Source organism: Equus caballus, chromosome 9, assembly GCF_041296265.1.
Source record: "Equus caballus isolate H_3958 breed thoroughbred chromosome 9, TB-T2T, whole genome shotgun sequence".
In the NCBI taxonomy this organism is placed as follows: domain Eukaryota; kingdom Metazoa; phylum Chordata; class Mammalia; order Perissodactyla; family Equidae; genus Equus; species Equus caballus.
The window spans coordinates 93057677-93076214 of NC_091692.1; the positions used below are offsets into that span (position 1 = coordinate 93057677).

The window sequence follows — 18538 nt, forward strand, 5'->3', positions numbered from 1 at the left end:
AGGAAAACGCTTGGGAAAACCAAAGGCTATATTGGTTTTGGTTCCACAGATTTCTGTGTGGTTCCTGCATTGAATAGGACTTCTAAGATTCTATCCAGCACCAAGGATCCACACAATCTTTAAAAAGACCTCCCCAGAGCAAATGCTTCTTAACCTGGCTACAAAGCCACCACGGCTTGGCCTCCACCTACTTCTCCAGCATCATCTCCCAGCCTCCAAAAATAACACATTTCCCATAATCCCCTGTATGAATTATGTTGCTTGGCTTTACTTCCGTGTCTTTGTGACTTCAGGTCTATCTGTCTGAAATGCCTTTCCCACCTGACTATCATGTTCTTTGCTTGGTTATCTAACAAGGTAGTGGTTAAGAGCACAGACTCAAGAGTCAGACTGCCAAGGGCAGAATCTCAGCTTTGACACTTACTAGCTGTGCGCCAACCACTTAACCTCTCTGCATTCAGTTTCCTCGTCTGTAAAAGCAGAATAACACCATTATCTAATTCACAAAGTTGTTTTGTGTAGTGATGTAATCTATGTAAAATGCTTCGAACAGTACAAATAGATTAAATAGTGAACAAAAATGTTACCTATTACCAGCTATATCATCATCATCATCATCATCATCATGTCTCTTCTATTTTTTCCTGAGCTTAAGTGTCATCTCTAAAAAGCTTTTCCTGGCCAACATCTCTATTAACACTCACTGCCCACAGCTGATTATCTCCTTCTTCTTCTGGTTCAGCTGTGCACACGTGAACCATTCCATTTACCCAATTGCCATCATTTTCTTCTCTCATCTCTCTGTCTCCCTGATAGACGATGAGTACTACAACAGCCAGGAAAACACTGGCCAGGCATTGGACATGCTTGCTCTTTATTTGTTAAATTGATCACGTGGCATATAATAGGTTTTTAATAGACTTTATAAAAGAAGGAATCCAAAGTTTACCTGCCTGTGTAATTTCTTTGGTGGATATCTTAACATGTAACTCTTTAGAGTTTTGTAAAAGAGTAAATAGGATGGGATGTTTTGATAAAATTATTCTATAATATATTTAATCAATATACAGTATATGAGGGAACAATATGAATACAAACTCAACAGAGGGAAAAAGGGATGGATTCTCGCATTGCAAAAGGAATGATAAATTTAAGAACCACACAAAAGGGGCTTGAGGAAAATCTGACGAAGCAGTCCTACCTCCAAAGGCTCTTAAAGAACTGACCTCGCAAAATGTGCAAAGATAGAGGTACAGTGACACTCATAAAAGAGTTGTTTATCACAATAAAAACTGAAAAGAAACTGAAATGTCCATCTCTAAAGGATTTTGTTAATAAATCATGATACATCTATACAATGGAATATTGTTTAAACATCAAAATGATAAGGCAAAAATAAATTTATGGACATAAAAGATGCTTCCAATATATTAAGTTGAAAATAACTTAGAGTTTGTGCCGAATTATCCCATTTTTGCATAAAAAGAATATATAGATAAGGATGCACATAGAAAAAAAGTGTGGAAGTACTTACACAGTGGCTGTATTTGAGAGATGGGCTTGATAATTTTTACTTTTTTATACTATTCTACATTTCTGACTTGTATGGTATAAATATATGACTTTAAATCAGAAAATAACTGATATCTCAATTTTGAAATAGCATGCATGAAATTTGACAAGCGTGGAAAAATCTAAATGACTGTGCTAGGATAGGTAAGTCATTATCAAGCTCACCTAAACATCCTTTCACTGATTTCTTCCTCCAACTTGCTGGAATGGGTAGAAACGACTCCAAAAGAACCCATAGGTTGATGAGTGATGGGAAATGGGGTCTGTTTGGAAGAGAATCCAGCCCTGGCAGGGGGCTCCTTTGGCACAGATGAAAAGGGGAGACATGTGGCAGTGCAAGACACAGATAAGTTGACAACCTCCACAGCTTTCAGGCTCTCCAGAGTGAAAGTCTCTGTGGGGGTCAAGTGGGATGCCATGACAGAAGTGCCTGCCTGTGGCTCCTGGTTTCCCAAAACTTGGGAGGGAATGGTGTGAGTCACAGTGGAGCACACAGTGCCTGCTTCATGTCCAACCTCCAGAAAGGAGTTAGTGCGTCTGCTAAATGCTGTATCATCAATGATGCAAGGTGAGCTGCTTTGCTCACCTGTTGAATCCAGGCTGGTGGGCTCAGCATCTGATGTACGGCTCAATTCAGACACCTTATGGTGACTGATACTCTCAACATCTGAGATATTGCTGTTGGAAAGAGCTCCTTTCCCCTTATTCAAGTCTTTAGGCATGCCCTTAGGGGTCTCCATTAGTGGTCTAGAAAAAGATCTGTTCCTAGGGTTTTCAACTGCTATGACACGTGGTATTTTTAAATTAAGACCTGTGGTTTCAACACCTGGAGGGTTCTCAGTCCTGCCATCACGACAACAGGGTCCTTGAGGATCTAACTGACTCTCTTTACCTTTGGGGATGTCTATGTATCCAGGGCCCTGCGGATTGTTAGCATCTGAAACCACCTCCACAAGGGAATGGTTTACCCCAGTGTCCTGGATTCTGGAGCCACCACTAAGTTGACTGCCGTGTCCTGGGGGATCTATGCTCTTGATGTGCACAGCTGAAGTTTCAGCAAGACCTCCATCTTGCTGCATAGTGTCTATATCTTCAGCAGACTCCTCTGGGCTACTGATTTGGGGTGCAGATACAGACTTGGTCAATTTGGTGAGTGCCAACTCCCGCTCCTCCTCCTCAAAAGGCAAAGAGCTAATGGAGGTGAGGGATGCCTGGATCCCACTTGGCAAACTCGTATTACTCTCTGTGTGACCACCCTCTAAGGAGTTCCTGTGCAGGGCATGTCTTCGAACCAGCTGGTGCAAGACTTCCCGGTCACTGGGTAAGTCCAGGGCTCTGCTTCGGACTTCAGACCAGGCAACAGAGCTTGGTTCACTCTCAATGCCTGAATCAGAGATTATGGAAGAAGATCTCTTGATGACCCCAGATAGCACTGATACTTCGTCCTGCTCCTCTGTGTGAGGGTCCTTTGGGGAAGCCCTAATGTCCAAGGGATCCCTCAAAGTAGAGCTTAGTGGGTCGCAGGGCTCAGAGGGGATGAGCTTCAGATTTAGCAGCACCATCTTACTCTCTTGGTCTGTTCCCTTTCCTAGAGTACCTAACTCATGGAGTGCTGTTTTTTGTGAAGAGATGGCATTTTGATGACTTCCACCTGCTACTCCTTTGCTTAGCACAGCTCTGTCTATTTCATGGTTATCTTGAGAGTGCCCACTCTCATGCTTAGCACTACGAGCCACTGTGGGTTCAGCTCTGCAGGGGTTCTTATTGCTAGATTTCACATCAATGTAGGTCAGTGCTGGGGCCTGGCCATCCTCTGGGCCCGGACTCCTAGGAAGGTCCTCATCTGCCAATGGAAGCATTCCAACATCAGACTTTTGGCCAGTCCAACATTCGTCTTCAGGTAAGCCTGCTTTGTTCTGGAATTCACCAATTGTCAGATACACCTGAGATTCAGAGCACACGTCCACATGATTTGGGGTGGTTACATTCTCATCTGGCTCTGGACACCTGATGACCTCTTCATCAGAGTCCATCTGGTGTGGTTTCATGGTGGGCAAGACAAGGTCTTCCCTAAAAGATGATTTTCTATTGACAAGATGGTTCTCTTCTCTGTCTTTTAAATTCATTATTGCAGGACTTGTCACTGGAACATCAAAATTAGGGTAAACACTCAAATTATGCCCTACAAGAAGAAAAAAAGAAAAAATAGTATATTTTAATTTAAGAATCTATGTTCACAAATTATCCAAATGCCTGATTGCAAAATAAAGAATTTGGCTGGACTTTGTTCCTGGTCCCTGGGAGATAATCTCTAAATTCTTGTAATTTCGCAAGTGATAGGAAGGTCTTTGTTAGTCATGGTGGGCCCTGATAGCTTATATACTAACTACGTGACTCATGGTGAGCCCTGTGATAGTTTATGCAAAGGAGATGACTGAGGATGGGGAGCTGGCCATGCCAGAAAGACCAACTATGTGATTAGTGGGTTGGGGCTTTGAGCCAGGTGATAACAGTACAACCTCTGGAGAGGGGTGGTGGGCTAGGGATTGAGTTCAATCATGTGACCAATGATTCAATCAACCATGCCTACATAATGAAACTGAACAAAAACTCCTGACACTGAGAGGATTGAGTAAGCTTCCTTGATGGGCAATACACATTGAACGACCAGTCCTGGGGACATGGAATCCCCATGTTTGGGACCCTTCCAGACCTTGCCCTGTGGCTCTTTTCTTTTGGCTGGTCTTTATTTGTATCCTTTATTACAAAACTGTAATCATAAGTATAGCACTTTCCTGAGTTCTGTGAATTGTTCTAGCAAATTATCAAACCTGAGGGAGTTGTGGGAATCCCCGAATTGGTAGTCAGTTGGTCATAAGAGTGGAAGGCCTGGGTAACCCCAAGCTCGTGGCTGGTATGTGAAGTGAGGGTAGTCTTATCAGAGACCGTGCCTTTAACCTGAGGTTTGACCTAACACCAGGTAATTAGTGTCAGAATTGCATTGTGCTAATGCAGCTGTCAAATATTAAAATTCTTGATTCTCTTTTTCCTTACGAAAACATTTTTAATAATTACCACTTTTAAATATTAAAACATTTCTCCATCTTATGTACTGTATTTATAGAGTAGAAAGATAGCTTTGAAGCCAGGAAGGCCTGGTTTCCAGTCCTGACACTGACACTGACCAGCTGTGAGATTTTGGGCAATTACAAAACTTAAATACGTTTTTTCCTAGTTAAATTCACTTTCCTCAACTCCAGGATGGGCAGACTCATAGTAACCAGCAGGCCTCACAGCCATAGCTCATAATAGAGTTACGACATGAAATGTTACATGTGGGGAAGGCATATTTCTGCTTTCTGCAGAGAAGCACGGCCAAGCTTGAGCTCTGCAACCGAGGCAATTATCCTATGAGGCATTCAGACCACAAGAGGCTCCCGGATCACTTTGGTCTTTACAGTAGGAATGACGGGAGCCAAAGTATGATCTTCTTTTTCTTATTTTTCTTTAGGAGAAACTATTATCTCTCTCATTCACTCTCTAAGTCACCCCTCGCTTCCCTTTTCTCTTCTCTTCCATTCTCCTCCCCTTCCTCCTCCTCTCCTCCTCTTCCTCTTCCTCTTCTTCTTTCTCTCTTTCTCTCCTTTCTAATAATGCATAATTGGGATAAAATAAGTGCCTCCCATGTCTGTTTGTACCACAGGTCTCTTGAGAAAGCCATCTGATATACTATTTAATTTCCATATACACCATATGCAAAAAGGGACTGGGCTTCTATTTTCTTTAAAAAGTTTGAATCCTCCGTATGGTTTTAATGGAAGTTAAATGAATATTATCACTATTGTATGTTATTGTGCAGTAAACTGTGGAGACACTTACTTAAAAACTGCGTGGGGCTTTCAGACACCATCAGCTTATAGCATTGAGTGAAATTTATGATTGGGTCAAGAATTAGAACAAACATTGAGAAAGAATGTATCTCTTCCTTACCTGGACACATTTTTGCATCTTGAGAGACTGAACAAATTTCCCTTCTTCCAGGGGAACTTTCCCACACCCTACAGCATGTCAGAGGTTCTCCGTTGCAAATTCCCAGGGCCACTCTACCCACACATAGTGTAACACCTACCACCATGTTATGATCCATTTGCGCATTTCTTGTTCCCACTGGGGAGAAGAGTTTGTGTTTTAGGATTATCCATATCCCCAAAGCAAACATCATGACTGGCACAGAGTCAATGAATTGTCTTCATAAAATGCATTGAGAATAGAATAGAAATGCCACAGAACAAAGACTATTATTCTCACTAACTGTATTAGTTTGAAAAAACCACCACTTCAATGTCATTTAGTCCCACAGACAGCATGTTGACAAACTCTATGTGCAAAGCCCTGCACTAGGCTATAGGTTAGGGAGAGAGGAAGCGGGGATCAGCTAGAAAAGTGAAACAGTCTCTGCCTTTAAGGGATTTTCAAAATATAGTGAAACATGCAGATACAACACAGTTCACTTTTCTACCAAAAGAATGTGGGCTGTATCCTGGAGAATATGAACTGATCTTCTTCAGACACGGAGATACGAGTCACACTAGTCAGGAAACAGTGTGGGCAAAAGCCCAGAAATCTGAGGTGCATGGTCAGGTATCAGTTGGATCCCATGTGGATGGAGCAAGAGTGAACGGAGAAAGTGGGGAAGGCATGAGGTTAGACAGCTAGAGAGAACCACAATATGGATGAACTTGAATGCCCTGTATGAATGAGGAGTCTGGGCTTTATATCACAGGTAACAGGTGGATTGGTGGATTCTTGACACAAAAATGAAAGCTTTATCAGATTTATCATAGACAGTTAAGACAGGATGCAAGATTTTGGTTTCACTACTATGACTACGGGAAAATGAGGGTAGCAAAGGGTCTAATTCAAAGAGAATGGATGTAGAGTCAGATATTAACTAATAGCATTACTTGACATGCATTCCTTTGCACCAGACACTCTTAAGTGTTCTATGGGTGGATTTATCCACACTCACAGTAGCCCTATGGAATAGAAAAATTACAACCCCTTTGCCCAGTTTCACACAGTTACTAATTATTGGAAAGAGAGATTCAAATGCAGGCAGTCTAGCCAACTGTTAAGGTCTTAGGCAAACTGCTCAATTGCTTTGGGACAGGGGAATGAGGAGTGGGTGGGAGAAGGGATTGTAGATAACATAGACAGACTTCAGGAGGACACAGTAGGTATTCTAGCCATGGGACAGTAGTGAACCATGAACAAATGGTATTATTTTAATATGGAAATGAAAAACTTTTATTTCTCTTTTTTCACTACACTAAAACAACGGAATGCAAATCTGATAACCTCTTTTGCAAGTTATAAATATTAAGGCCACCAAGCCCTTGAGGAAAAAGGAAATAGCTTGTTATTTGCTAATGCTTTTGCTCTGGGATTAAAGAGTCACCAAAAAGTACATTGTGAAAGAACAGGAAGGTCAAGGAAAGCTTTGGGTTTTGAGTGGGGACATAGATAACTCTGTAGAAGCAGTCATGGGGACAGGGATGGATCAGGTGAGAGATCTGCAGAGAGAAGTCTTGGGAAGATAGACAGGCCTCTGAGAGCAACTTCCTTGGGGTCTTCTAGGAAAGGGGGATTATTAGTGCTTGGGTGACAGACTCAGCTGAGTCTCATGTCCCAAGCAAATTACAGAAGCTGCAAAGTGATGCTGCTCCTAAAAGACTACGTAGATATGGGCAATCGTGGCTTAGAGGAACTTGCACGGGCAGATGGCCCTAGAAAGACCTCCCCCAATCATAGCTTGCTTCTTTTTAAGACTCTAGGGCACTGATATGGTGGGTGGTGAAGAAGGGTTGGCAGAGAAGCCCTAAAAAGAACGAGATTGACTTTCCAGCCCACACAGCAGGACGGATGGGGCTCAGCTGATGTGAAGTTGATTTATAAAAAATAAAGATATGCAATATAATTGCACACATGAGTTGAGGGACTGAGATTTATATGCACTAGGATATCTATTAATATGTATAGGAAAAAAGACTGGAAGGCAATCTGTAACAAAGGCTAATAATGATAATATTGGGGAGCCTGATGGTGGGTACTTATTGTGAGTTTCTTCTCTAACTTCAAATTTTCTGCAGCTAAATTACATAACTATAAGGAACATGAAAATATATACATATGTACGCACACACACACACACACAAAGTCTCCATGCAAAGCTGTAAGCTTTTTTTGAGCAGCTGGATCGGCTGCCATCTCTAGAGCTAGTATACATTTTAGGCGTTATGCACAGTGTTGACACTAGATGTCAGGGTAATACTGAGAACCAAATATCCTTGGTTTGCAAGGTTGCACTGTCCTAGGAAGTCACCAAGACTTTTGAAACGCCCTACAAATCTCAGATTGCAGAAACTCTGAAATTTAAAAGGGCCATCATTTAAACGATGGGCACCCAAGCATCATGACTTTGAACACCTCACAAAGAGATGGTAAGGCCAACCACAGGCTTTGGAGTTGGAGGGAATTGCTTTAAATGCTGACTTTTATAAGCTGCATGATCTTTCATACAGGAACTCCTTGTACCTCAGTTTCTCTCTGTGAAATAGGGCTTGTGAGGTTCCTTTATACGATTAAAAAGATAAAACACATAAAACCTCTAGCATAGGGTCTGGCATTTTCTGGTGCCTTAAGGGATCACGGGCTATTTCAGCTCCGTCATCTATCATAGCTTGTTGGGTTTCCGTGAGCAGGACTGCGGGAGGGGACAGAGAACTAACATACACTGAATGCCCTGTTTGCACTAGGCTCCCTCTCATTGACCTATCGGTTCATTTACAGACTGTGCAACACCAGCAAAACAGACTGAAATCGGGATACACACACACAGATACACACAAACATGTTATCTTTTCTCGCTGAATTGAGTCGTTCATCCACTAATCCATGCATTGATGTAGTCCACCTTCTCAAATACTGGGCCTGGCTCGTGGCATAAAGTAAGCACTCCATAGGAATCTGAACTGAATGCATTAAAGTTCAGCAAGAAGCGACTTTATATTTGAATTGCACATTTCAGATAAGAAAGGATCTCCATCCGACGCTCACAGAACTCTGTGGAGGGGGAGAATTTCGTTCCCAGTTTGTAGGTGGAAACACTGGGGCATCAGGTATATTTCTGCCCTAGAGGGGTCAGGAAGGGAGTCTTTACTAGAATTGCCATTTTGTTACACTGATTGGTCAATTTCACTGCACTAAAGTCATTTCAAATAACTAGTTTAACCTTAGTTTTTGCTTCTCCTCTATCAACTGAGAAATTACTTCATTAATTTGGTCCCATTGCTTTTGGGGACACAAACCAGACACCTGAGTGGAACTGACTGGAGAGGCTTATTCTTGAGTCTTTCCAAAACAAAGCAGACAAACCTGTCACAGGGCAGTCCACATATCTGTCCTCAAAGATAACTGGCAGGGTGTTCCAGTCGCCGTCGATGTCCAGGCACTCAGCAGGCAGCGGGGGCATCGTGGTGAGGTACTCTGAATTCCGGACATCCAGAGACAGCTGGCTGTGGGTCTGCGTCCTGGGGAACATCCCGCCCGGTGAGCATGCAAGGAAGATTTACATGTTTTAAAATTGTTGCCCGATCCCCCTAATTCCAAGAAAACATTTAGAAAATGTTCACCAGACTCTGACAATAGACCACCTGTCTGTCCGTCCACCCGTCCTTTCTTCCCAGCACCTCCGCTGCCCTCAAAGCCACAGTCTGCTTTGAATTGGAACTGGTCTGGGAACTGAGTTTAGAGGTCACGGATCGTATGACTAGGGGCATTTATCACACGCCATTGTAGTGGAATGCAATAAACACCACTCCAGTGGATCAGGAGCTGAGTTTCTAAGTAGTGAGGAATCTTAAATTAGCACTTTGGAGGAAAAACTTAAATTTACATATCCTTTACTCTTGCTCTTTAGCCTCCTATAGCACTTAAGCGTCCGAATCGTATTTTGTGGCATTTCAATTAACAACCAACTAATTTACTGCTTCAGAGTAGGTTACTGTGTGGACATTGGCATCCTTGATTAGGGTCTAACTTCTTCTAGTTCAGAAACCATGGGTTTTGATTACTCCGTGTAGGATACACAAATGCCCCGTATTCTTCCTCCATGACCCAGACATCCTTCCACCAGTAGGAATTCGATTCCAGAGTTTGAAATAATCAGTATTCATAATGCAAAGGCCGGGATGATTAAAAGAACGTTTAATTTCCTTCTCCTCAACTCCCTGCAAAAGGGAGGGAGTTTATTTACCCCTATGAAGGGAAAATATTAACATTCCATCATTTTTCTCCATGCCGACTGAGCATGTGTAGCTAGTGTCTGTCTATCTGTCTGATTGTTGCTCTTTCTGGGCACCCCCTCCCTCACTTCCCAGCTGTGTAGGTCATCTGCCCCCCTTAGAACTGCTTTGTAGCTGTGGAACTCCACACAAGTCCAGAGCAACCTTCCCAGGGCAGCATTCTCAGTACCAAACATAATGAAGATGAAAACATATGCACATGTTAATTTATATACATATATTTAATATATGTATAATAAGTATATTTTATTTCTTATTTCTCAATTAGATTTTAACCTAAGAAAGAAAAGGATAAACAAATTATTCTCTTCCTCAAAGCCCCGAAGGTGGCGGCAACTTCACAATTTTTTTAATCTTTCTCTGAATATGTATGTATGCATTTATTTATTTATTTATTATTACCTTTTGGTGAGGAAGATTGGCCCTGAGTTAACATCTGTTGCCAATCGTCCTCTTTTTGCTTGAGTAAGATTGTCTCTGAACTAACAGCTGTGCCAGTCTCCCTCTATTTTGTATGTGGGATGCTTCCACAGCATGGCTTGATGAGTGGTGCACAGGTCCACACCCGAGATCCAAACCCTCAGACCCCGGGCTGCTGAGGCAGAGCACATGAACTTAATCACTACGCCATCGGGCTGGCCCTGTTTCTGAATATTTAAATGGGATTTTGCTGCAATCAATTCTGTACTTCTTAGCCATCATCTGAACCTGGAACTTTTAGCCCCGTTTTTCGTTTATTAAAAAAACTTTATTAATTGAACACAAATGTGCATGGGACCGTGTAGAAAGGCTAGAGCATATATCTAGAGGACTGAAACAATTCTGGACCTAAAGAGCCAACAGAATCATGAATAAATCGGGTTCTTAGTCAAGTAATTACAATACGGCAGGACGGGCATTGGAGAGTCTGGTCTAAGTTACTTCATGCAGGGAATTATCTCCTACTGAGAAGCAGCTTCTTGTGCATAAGGACTTTGTGAATGTGACTAAGTACCCAAAACAGTGGTTAGCATGTGTTAAAAAACGACTGAAAATTCTAGGACACATATACAATGAGATGCGACCTCACACCTGTTAGGATGGCTATTATTACAACAAACAAAAAAACCAAGTGTTGGCGAGATACGGAGAAGCTGGAGCTCTTGTACACTGTTGGTGGGAATGCAAAACGGTGCAACCTCTGTGGAAAACAGTATAAAACTTCCTCAAAAAATTAAAAATAGAAATGCCATATGATCGAGCAATCCCGTTTCTGGGTATCTATCCAAAAGAATGGAAATCAGGATCTTCAAGAGATATCAGCACTCCCACGTGCATAGCAGCACTAATTCACAATAGCCAAGATAAGGAAACAAGGCGAACATGCATGGACAGATGAGAGGATAAAGGAAATGTGACACAATGGATTATTATTCAGCCTTAAAAAGAAAAAAAAAAGGAAATTCTGCAATATGTGACAACATGGATGAACTGTGGGGACAGTATGCTAAATGAAATAAGCCCGTCAGAAAAAGACAAATACTGCATGAGTCCACTCAAATGAAGCATCTAAAATAGTCAAGTTCATAGAACAAAAGAGGAGCACATTGGTTGCCTAGGCCTGGGGGGAGTAAGAAATGGAAAGTTGCTAATCAAGGGGCACAAAGTTTCAATGAAGTAAGATCAGGAAGTTCCAGAAATTTGCTGCATGGAACATATAGGGCCTGGTTCATTACCTGTTTATTTCAACGTCGGGTTTACTCTGACTCCAGGAGAACAGTCCAATTGCATACAGATACTGTTATTTTAGAGGCTGAATAATCCACATTTTATTTTCTCTGGTGTATTCTTTAGGATAATGATTCAACACAATGCAGAGGAGCCACAACAAGGAGGCTAGGAGTGTGGGATCTGGACTCCGACAGATCCATGTTTGTATGACTTGCAGCCATGTGGTATAAGATAAGTTACTTAATCTCTCTGAGCCCCGGTTTCCCCAGGTTCTTCTTCTGTAAAGTGGGGATATCAACAGCTCCTAGCTCACAGGGTTAATGTGAGCATTCAATGAGCCAATGCACGTGAAGCCCTTAGCACAGCTTCTTAGCATAGCCATCTCAATAGACTAAGCTCCCAGAAGGGAGGGCAAGCGTCTCCTGTGCTCAGCCCTATTTTCATAGCATCTCGTAGAAGGAATGATTTTTTTTAAAGTTAGATAGTGTTATAATTATCACTACAGAAAACATTAAAGAGTGATATCTCAATTATCACTGTTACAGAAATTAAATCATCAGTATAGGTCTCCATACACATCAACATTCTCACATTTATTCATTCAACAAACTTTCATTGAAAACCTCTTTACTGTGTGAAAAGCACTGGCTAGACACTGGTAAAACAGAAAAGCGGGACAATAAAACACATCCTTGCTACTAGCCATATGAATCATTTTTAACTACTTTTAAAATATTGCACCTATAGCAAGAAGTAATCTTCATTTTACATGGCAACGCAGTACCATCACACACACTGAAACAGAGTTTCAGAAACACTTCTTACTCTCACTGTCCATCCTATCTTGTCCTATCCTATTTCATTTAAAAAGTACTGTTTCAAATCCACTAAGTTGATTTCATAGTCCACTAAATGATTGTGACCTATGGTTTGAGAAACACAATTCAGTTTGAGCTTGGACAAGATGGGTCTTGACAGGTGAGTTTCATCTGGGTCGCTTGGTCCTTCCATGTGTCCATCCTGATTTTGGAGGGTGGATCTGTCTCATAGGTAAACAGGATGACCTCCCGGCTCTGATCTCCAGGTGAGCATAGTCCTGTTCATGCACAGTTGCCAGCGTTGCATAGAACCTGTTTACCAGCTCAGAGTTTCACTTGTGTTCACGGCACTTTGTACCTTTCATCTAGTAATTTTCTCAGTCTGAAATAAAATTTCCCTCTCTGTTCAATAGTTATTATTCTCAACGACTTAATAAAAAGTTTACTTCCTCCTGAATAATACCATTTCTACCTTAGTTTATGCTCTATTATATAGGTTAATATCTACTATTAATTAAACGATTACAAATTTCTCTAATCTCTAAAGTTATAGAATGAGACAAATATTATAATCTCCTAGGTATTTGCAGGTCTCATCTCTTACCTGCTTCCTATCTCTGCTCAAATGTCATCTTGCCAGGGAGCCTTTCCCTGGCAACACTATGAAATAGAAGCCTCTGCTCCTCTCACACTGATAGATATTTCTCTGTAGCACTTAGCACATTTGGCGTGTCATATTTATTTATTTATATGTCTTTCTTTACTAAAATATAAGCCTTGTGAGATAGGGAATTTGTTTTGTTCACTGCTGAATATCCATCACCCAAAATAGTGTCTGGCACATAGTCAACACTAGATAGGTATTTGTCGAATGAAGGAAACTCCCCTTTACATCAAAGTGACAAGAATTTCAGTAACTGGTTTGATGTCACAAGTATTATAATTACAGAATCAAGATTTCAAACCATATGTATGAGATTTGAAATCCAAGTTCTTTCCATCACACTCATTTGCCAGTTAAAAAGAAAAAAGGTATTAATCATAATTGTCATGGTACAAAGTTCAAATTCCTTATCCTGGTCCATGAGGCCCCACACGGGCTGGTCCCTACCTACCTCACTGGTCCTCCCTCCCTCAGCTTCTCCTTCTTGCTGGCTCCATTCTGCCTATACTTGCTTCTTGCTGCTCTTCAAGAACTTTCGTTCCCATATAAGAACGTTTACACCAACTATGCCCTCTGACTAAAGTCTTCTCCCATATCAAGGTATGGTTTGCTATAACCCCGTCTCTATTCAAATGTCACATCCTCAGAAAGACTTTCTTTTATCACTTTGGCTAAAACAGTCCTTATCCCACACCAGTGTTGTGTTGGAACGAGTTCATACTGGTTCACAAGAGCCAATTGTACACATCTCTTCCCAACTCCATGTTCAGTGGTAACACATTGATCAGCAAACACTACAGACCGGAGTTTACTGTTTGTCTATTTTTGCTCATCTGAGAGCTAGATGTTAAATATTTATGAGGACACTGGCTGTATCCCTTCTTATCATTTTCTGTATCCTTACCTTGATTTGGTTTTCTTTACTTGTCACTACCTGAAATATCATTCATGTCTTGCCCTTTTCCCCACTAAAATAAGTGACCCATGAGGACAGCATCGTGACTTTGTTCTCTGCTGCATCCCCAGTGCATATGTGTACACTTAACATTTCTATAACTCATCAGTCATCACCTGACATTTTCTGAGCAGAGTCTGTGGCTTGCACGGTGTGTTCCATACACATGAATGTTCTCATTTGGTCCTTACAACTATTATCCTGCCCATTTTAAGGATACTAAGACTATGTGAGTTTAAGAAAAAAAAAAGAAAACAGCAACAGCAACAGAACTTTCTCAAGGACCCCCTGCAAGTAAATGGAGGAAGCGGATTTTGAACCCAGGTGAGCCAAATGCTCTATTGTCTGTACTTTGTCAAGTGGTTGGCATTCCAATAAAGCTTTCCCAGGAGGGTAGTTACCTCTTGTCTATCACCTCCATCTGTCCTCAAGCCCCTTGGAACACAACCAGGGCCTGGTGATCTAAGGTTTATCTATTGTGGTGGTGACTCAGGAAGAGGTTTCCTGCAGTAGTCCTGATTTGCTCTATTTTGCTCAGTGGCCCTCAAAGTTATGTTTATATTTGTCAGACTAACTCTTCCAATTTTAGCTTTAGAAAATATATTCAGCCAGTTCTAGCTGGGGGCTGGACTGAATGAATGAATGAGTGAAAGACTCTAGATATTTCTAGACAAGCTATTTTAACACGCAGACGTGTTTTCCTTGGTGCCCCACTCGCTTTCAGAATCCATGAGGCAAACTTTAAATATCATTGTACTTTCCAAACAGAATGAAGAGTGGGGAGAAAATAAAGTTACAAGATGAGGGGGAAGGGATCTTCAGGTCTGTCTTGAGTGATGGGTGAATCTCAAGGGTTCCTCTTGCCAGGTTTGCTGTGGCATCTCAAACATTATTCCACCCACATTGATTTTCTGAGATGAGCACATCATTCAGAAACAAAAAGAAGCGCTCAGTTTTTAGCAAAGGCCAAAACATCTCAGAGGAAGCCCCCTTCCTGCTCACTAGGGACATCTAAGAGAGAGGATGACCCCATCTTTTGTCAACTCTCTGACTTTTTTGAGTATCTTTTCATTTTTTCTAGAAGAAGGCAAGCTTAGAAATTCATTAGAGCTCCTAATTAGGTAGTTCAGTCTTAATTCTTATGCTAAAAGCATTTTCTAGCTACTGCAAAGTCTCAGACAAATTCTGGTTTTTTTTGGGACAGAACTTGTGGTCACACCACCTGCTTCTAACTCATTTTGCAAAGAGGACTCAGCACAGATGTCTTCAGGGACCTAGGAAGTCTTGATTCTGTCTATAGAACCATAATGACACTCAACAAAAGAAAACTTTGGCTGTTGACCTTCTCCGCCACCTGCCAGCTCCCGCCTCTGCAGTTTGCCTGATTCTCTTCTGCAGAGAAAATGCAGCCTGAATGTGCAGAGGTGGGTAAACTTCCCTCCTTCACAGTCGGAGATGAAGGGAAGAAGTAACTTTGAACAAGAATGCCTTGGGTGGCTACTTTTAGGCTGTGACGTCTGCATGCACTTGGTTACTTACAGATTTTCCTGAAAGGTCAGGACGGAGAGTTTTTGGTGCTCCATATAAAAGAAGGCCTCAGAAAACCTTCGGACCTGAGGAGTAAAAGAACGTAAACAATTTAACTCATGGGTGAGTACTACCTCTATTTTTTAAAGGGAAATTGAGACTCAAGATGGTAAGTGGAATGTGCTGATAGGATGAGGGCTAAGCCCACCACCCAGAGGTTCTGAAACAGCAGTCTCTCCACCCTGCCACGCTTCCCTCCCTCATTCGTATCTCTTAGCCCAAATCTGGTTTATGAACACAGTTTAATGCATCTTTATGAATCCGTTCTTGCATTGCTTTCTGTCATTTTTATATTTAGGTCTTGTTCTTTCTACTAGAATATAAGACACTCAAAAACATAGACCATAAATAAATGCAGGTGAAACAGAGTTTGCAAAGCCAGTCATGTAAGTGTGTCCCCTAAGTACTTTGTAGACTCAGATATTTGGTCCTCTTGCTGGAAATGAGAAGACCCAACAACATCTCTTCTTATGTGTTACTACCTGCCCATATACATCCAAGCTGGTGGTAAAGAAATACACCAAGAACAATGTCTTACATTTGAAAACATTTTTTCAAAACACTGTAATATCTGTTTGGATAGGCTCTGGTATCACCGGGTAGCCAAGGCAGGTAGTTTATGAATGACAGTACAAAGGTTTGAGAGGCTGAGTTCATGCAGTCCCACTGCACGTTCATAGCGGAACCAGGACTAGCACTCAGCTCTACAGAAGTCAATACCAATTCTTATTCTGCCCAATGAACTGACTGTTGTGAAGCTTTCTCGAGAGCTCACTGGCATGTGATTGGAGAATTTATACCGTTTGACAGCCTACCCTCAAGGTGTGATGTTCCTGGGTGAGATAAGTGGTCACTTGGGAGTGTAGCGTCACCGTATCCAGGAATTGGGTCCACAGAGCCATCAGGTGGGAGGCGAGCCAGGCGAGATCCTTACTTATCTGCTCGGCTATCTTCTCTGGATTGTTCAACATCTGGAGAGGCAAAAAGGTGGTAGTGAAGGACCTCTGCTCCATGAAGCTACTGCAGCCTTCTCCCTGACATCTTTATTGACACCTCTGCTTTCAGTGAATCTCTCTCCTTTCTCTGGACTCTACTCTCTACCTTCTATCCCATTACATCCTGAACTCAGTAGTCTGCAATCATTCTAGCTCCCACTTATTAACATCTACTAGTCGGCAGGTTGAACACTAGGTGTTTTATACATGCTTCCTACTTAATTTCTGCAGTTACGCTTTGGTAGAGTTACTGTAACCATTATTTTAAAGAAAAATAAAATGAGGGTCAGAGGGATTAAATAGCATGCCCAAGGTCACACAGAGCTGAATTTCACTGCAGAGCTGTCAAACCACAAAGCCACAGCACCATGCTGCCTTTACATCGTGGGTGTTGTGAAAACATCTTCCAAGAAACAATAAAGCCTTTATAACCTCAGAGCACCTAACTAGCTGGGTGATTTCTACACGGCGGGGGCTCAGTAGCCCCACCACCATCTTCCCCCCATCACTCCAAACTTCTTAAGGAGGATACAAATTTGCCTTAACTAAAACTTGAAGGAGTCACTCTAGAGAGGGCCTGAGCCTGTGGGGGAATCTTTGGATAGCTGCAGTTTAGAAGTAGGAAAGCCATCAGCTCTGGGGGTAACTTGAAATCTGGAGAGGTGAGAACAGAGATCAAGTCTCTGAGAGGCAGCCAGCCAGTTTTCTAGGCCTGACATTCTAGTTCTAGGCTTCATGATTCATTCAACAAGCATGCTATGAGCATCTTCCATGCACCAAGCATGTGCTTAGAATAAATTGGGACACAAAGATGAATAAGAAAGGGTCTCTGCCTTCAGGGATCCTGATTCAGTGGAGGATATAGGAAAGTGGATTAACAATTAAGAGTGGTGGGGATCTCTCACTCAGGGAAGATGCAGCAGGGACACATAACCATAGCCGTTTCAAACCCAACTCCCCCCCACTTCTTTGTCCTGTGCCTTAGTTTCTTCATCTGTAAAATGAGTATGCCAAGCAAATAACCATTTATTGGATGTAATAACATATAGGGAGACTAAGTTCAAAGCCTAGCTTGAAACGCTGGAAGTTGCTTTTGCTATTCTTGGACTAAAGGCTGACGCTAGATGAATGCCTGCTCAGTGGAGTGCGCCATCTAAGAGTAAGAAAAAGAGGAGAAGAGGAACTCGGAACCTGGTAAGGCTCTTTAATGTTGGATATTGTTACTTTATAATTAATGACTAGCTTCCAGATACAGGGCATCTTTCAACTGTAGCATCTACAAGCTGCTTCTTCCAAGAAGAAAGATCAGTCTTTGATGACTACACAAGCTACAAAAGTCCAAGATGAGAGAATGACCCTTACTTTCTTCTAAGGGAAGCATTATTTCCAGCACTGGCTCTATAGGGAGGCAGGCATCCAACCGGGAATGTCCACTCTTGGTTCAGTGCCATAATCCATGTCCAGAAGTGTTAAGAGGCAAAAAAGTCAGGATTGGTTTGGGGAGGGTGGGGGACACGGTCAGCCACTGGAAAGCCTTCAAGCTGGAGAGAAGCTTTCAAATGGACTAGTGGTGGTTCATTTTTAGATTCTCCAACGAGTTACCCTCAATAATGAGCGCCAAGCTCCTGCATCAGCATCTGGCGCCATTTTGCACTGACAATGTTCTCTGCCTTACCTCTGGCTACCTTCCCTTCTCGCCCAGGGCACACCTATTGCCCCAGCCACACTGACCTGCTCACAGTGGCCTAAACACACTCACCTATTTCCAAACACCAGGCCCTTGATCAGTTCTCCTTGGACTGCCTTCTCCTCTCATCTTCCAATTCCCTTTCTCCTCTTCACCACTTCAGCCTTGTCTGGTCTCCACTGGGTAA

At 42.1% G+C, this 18538-nt stretch overlaps 1 protein-coding gene across 8 annotated transcripts in view; it reads right to left on the reverse strand.

Annotated features, from left to right (window-relative positions):
• Window positions 1-18538, reverse strand: part of FAM135B (family with sequence similarity 135 member B) — a 284079-nt gene that overhangs the window by 14157 nt on the left and 251384 nt on the right. For all 8 annotated transcript variants that reach the window (XR_002810524.2, XR_011421465.1, XM_001499583.5 and 5 more), the window contains 4 exons: window positions 16485-16640; window positions 15622-15695; window positions 9007-9161; window positions 1738-3754 (listed from right to left, as the gene is read on the reverse strand). Coding sequence is in view for 6 of the 8 variants with exons in the window: in XM_001499583.5 (XP_001499633.1) it covers window positions 1738-3754; window positions 9007-9161; window positions 15622-15695; window positions 16485-16640 (2402 nt within the window). In the remaining 2 variants the exon portion in view is untranslated. The remainder of the gene's footprint in view (window positions 1-1737; window positions 3755-9006; window positions 9162-15621; window positions 15696-16484; window positions 16641-18538) is intronic.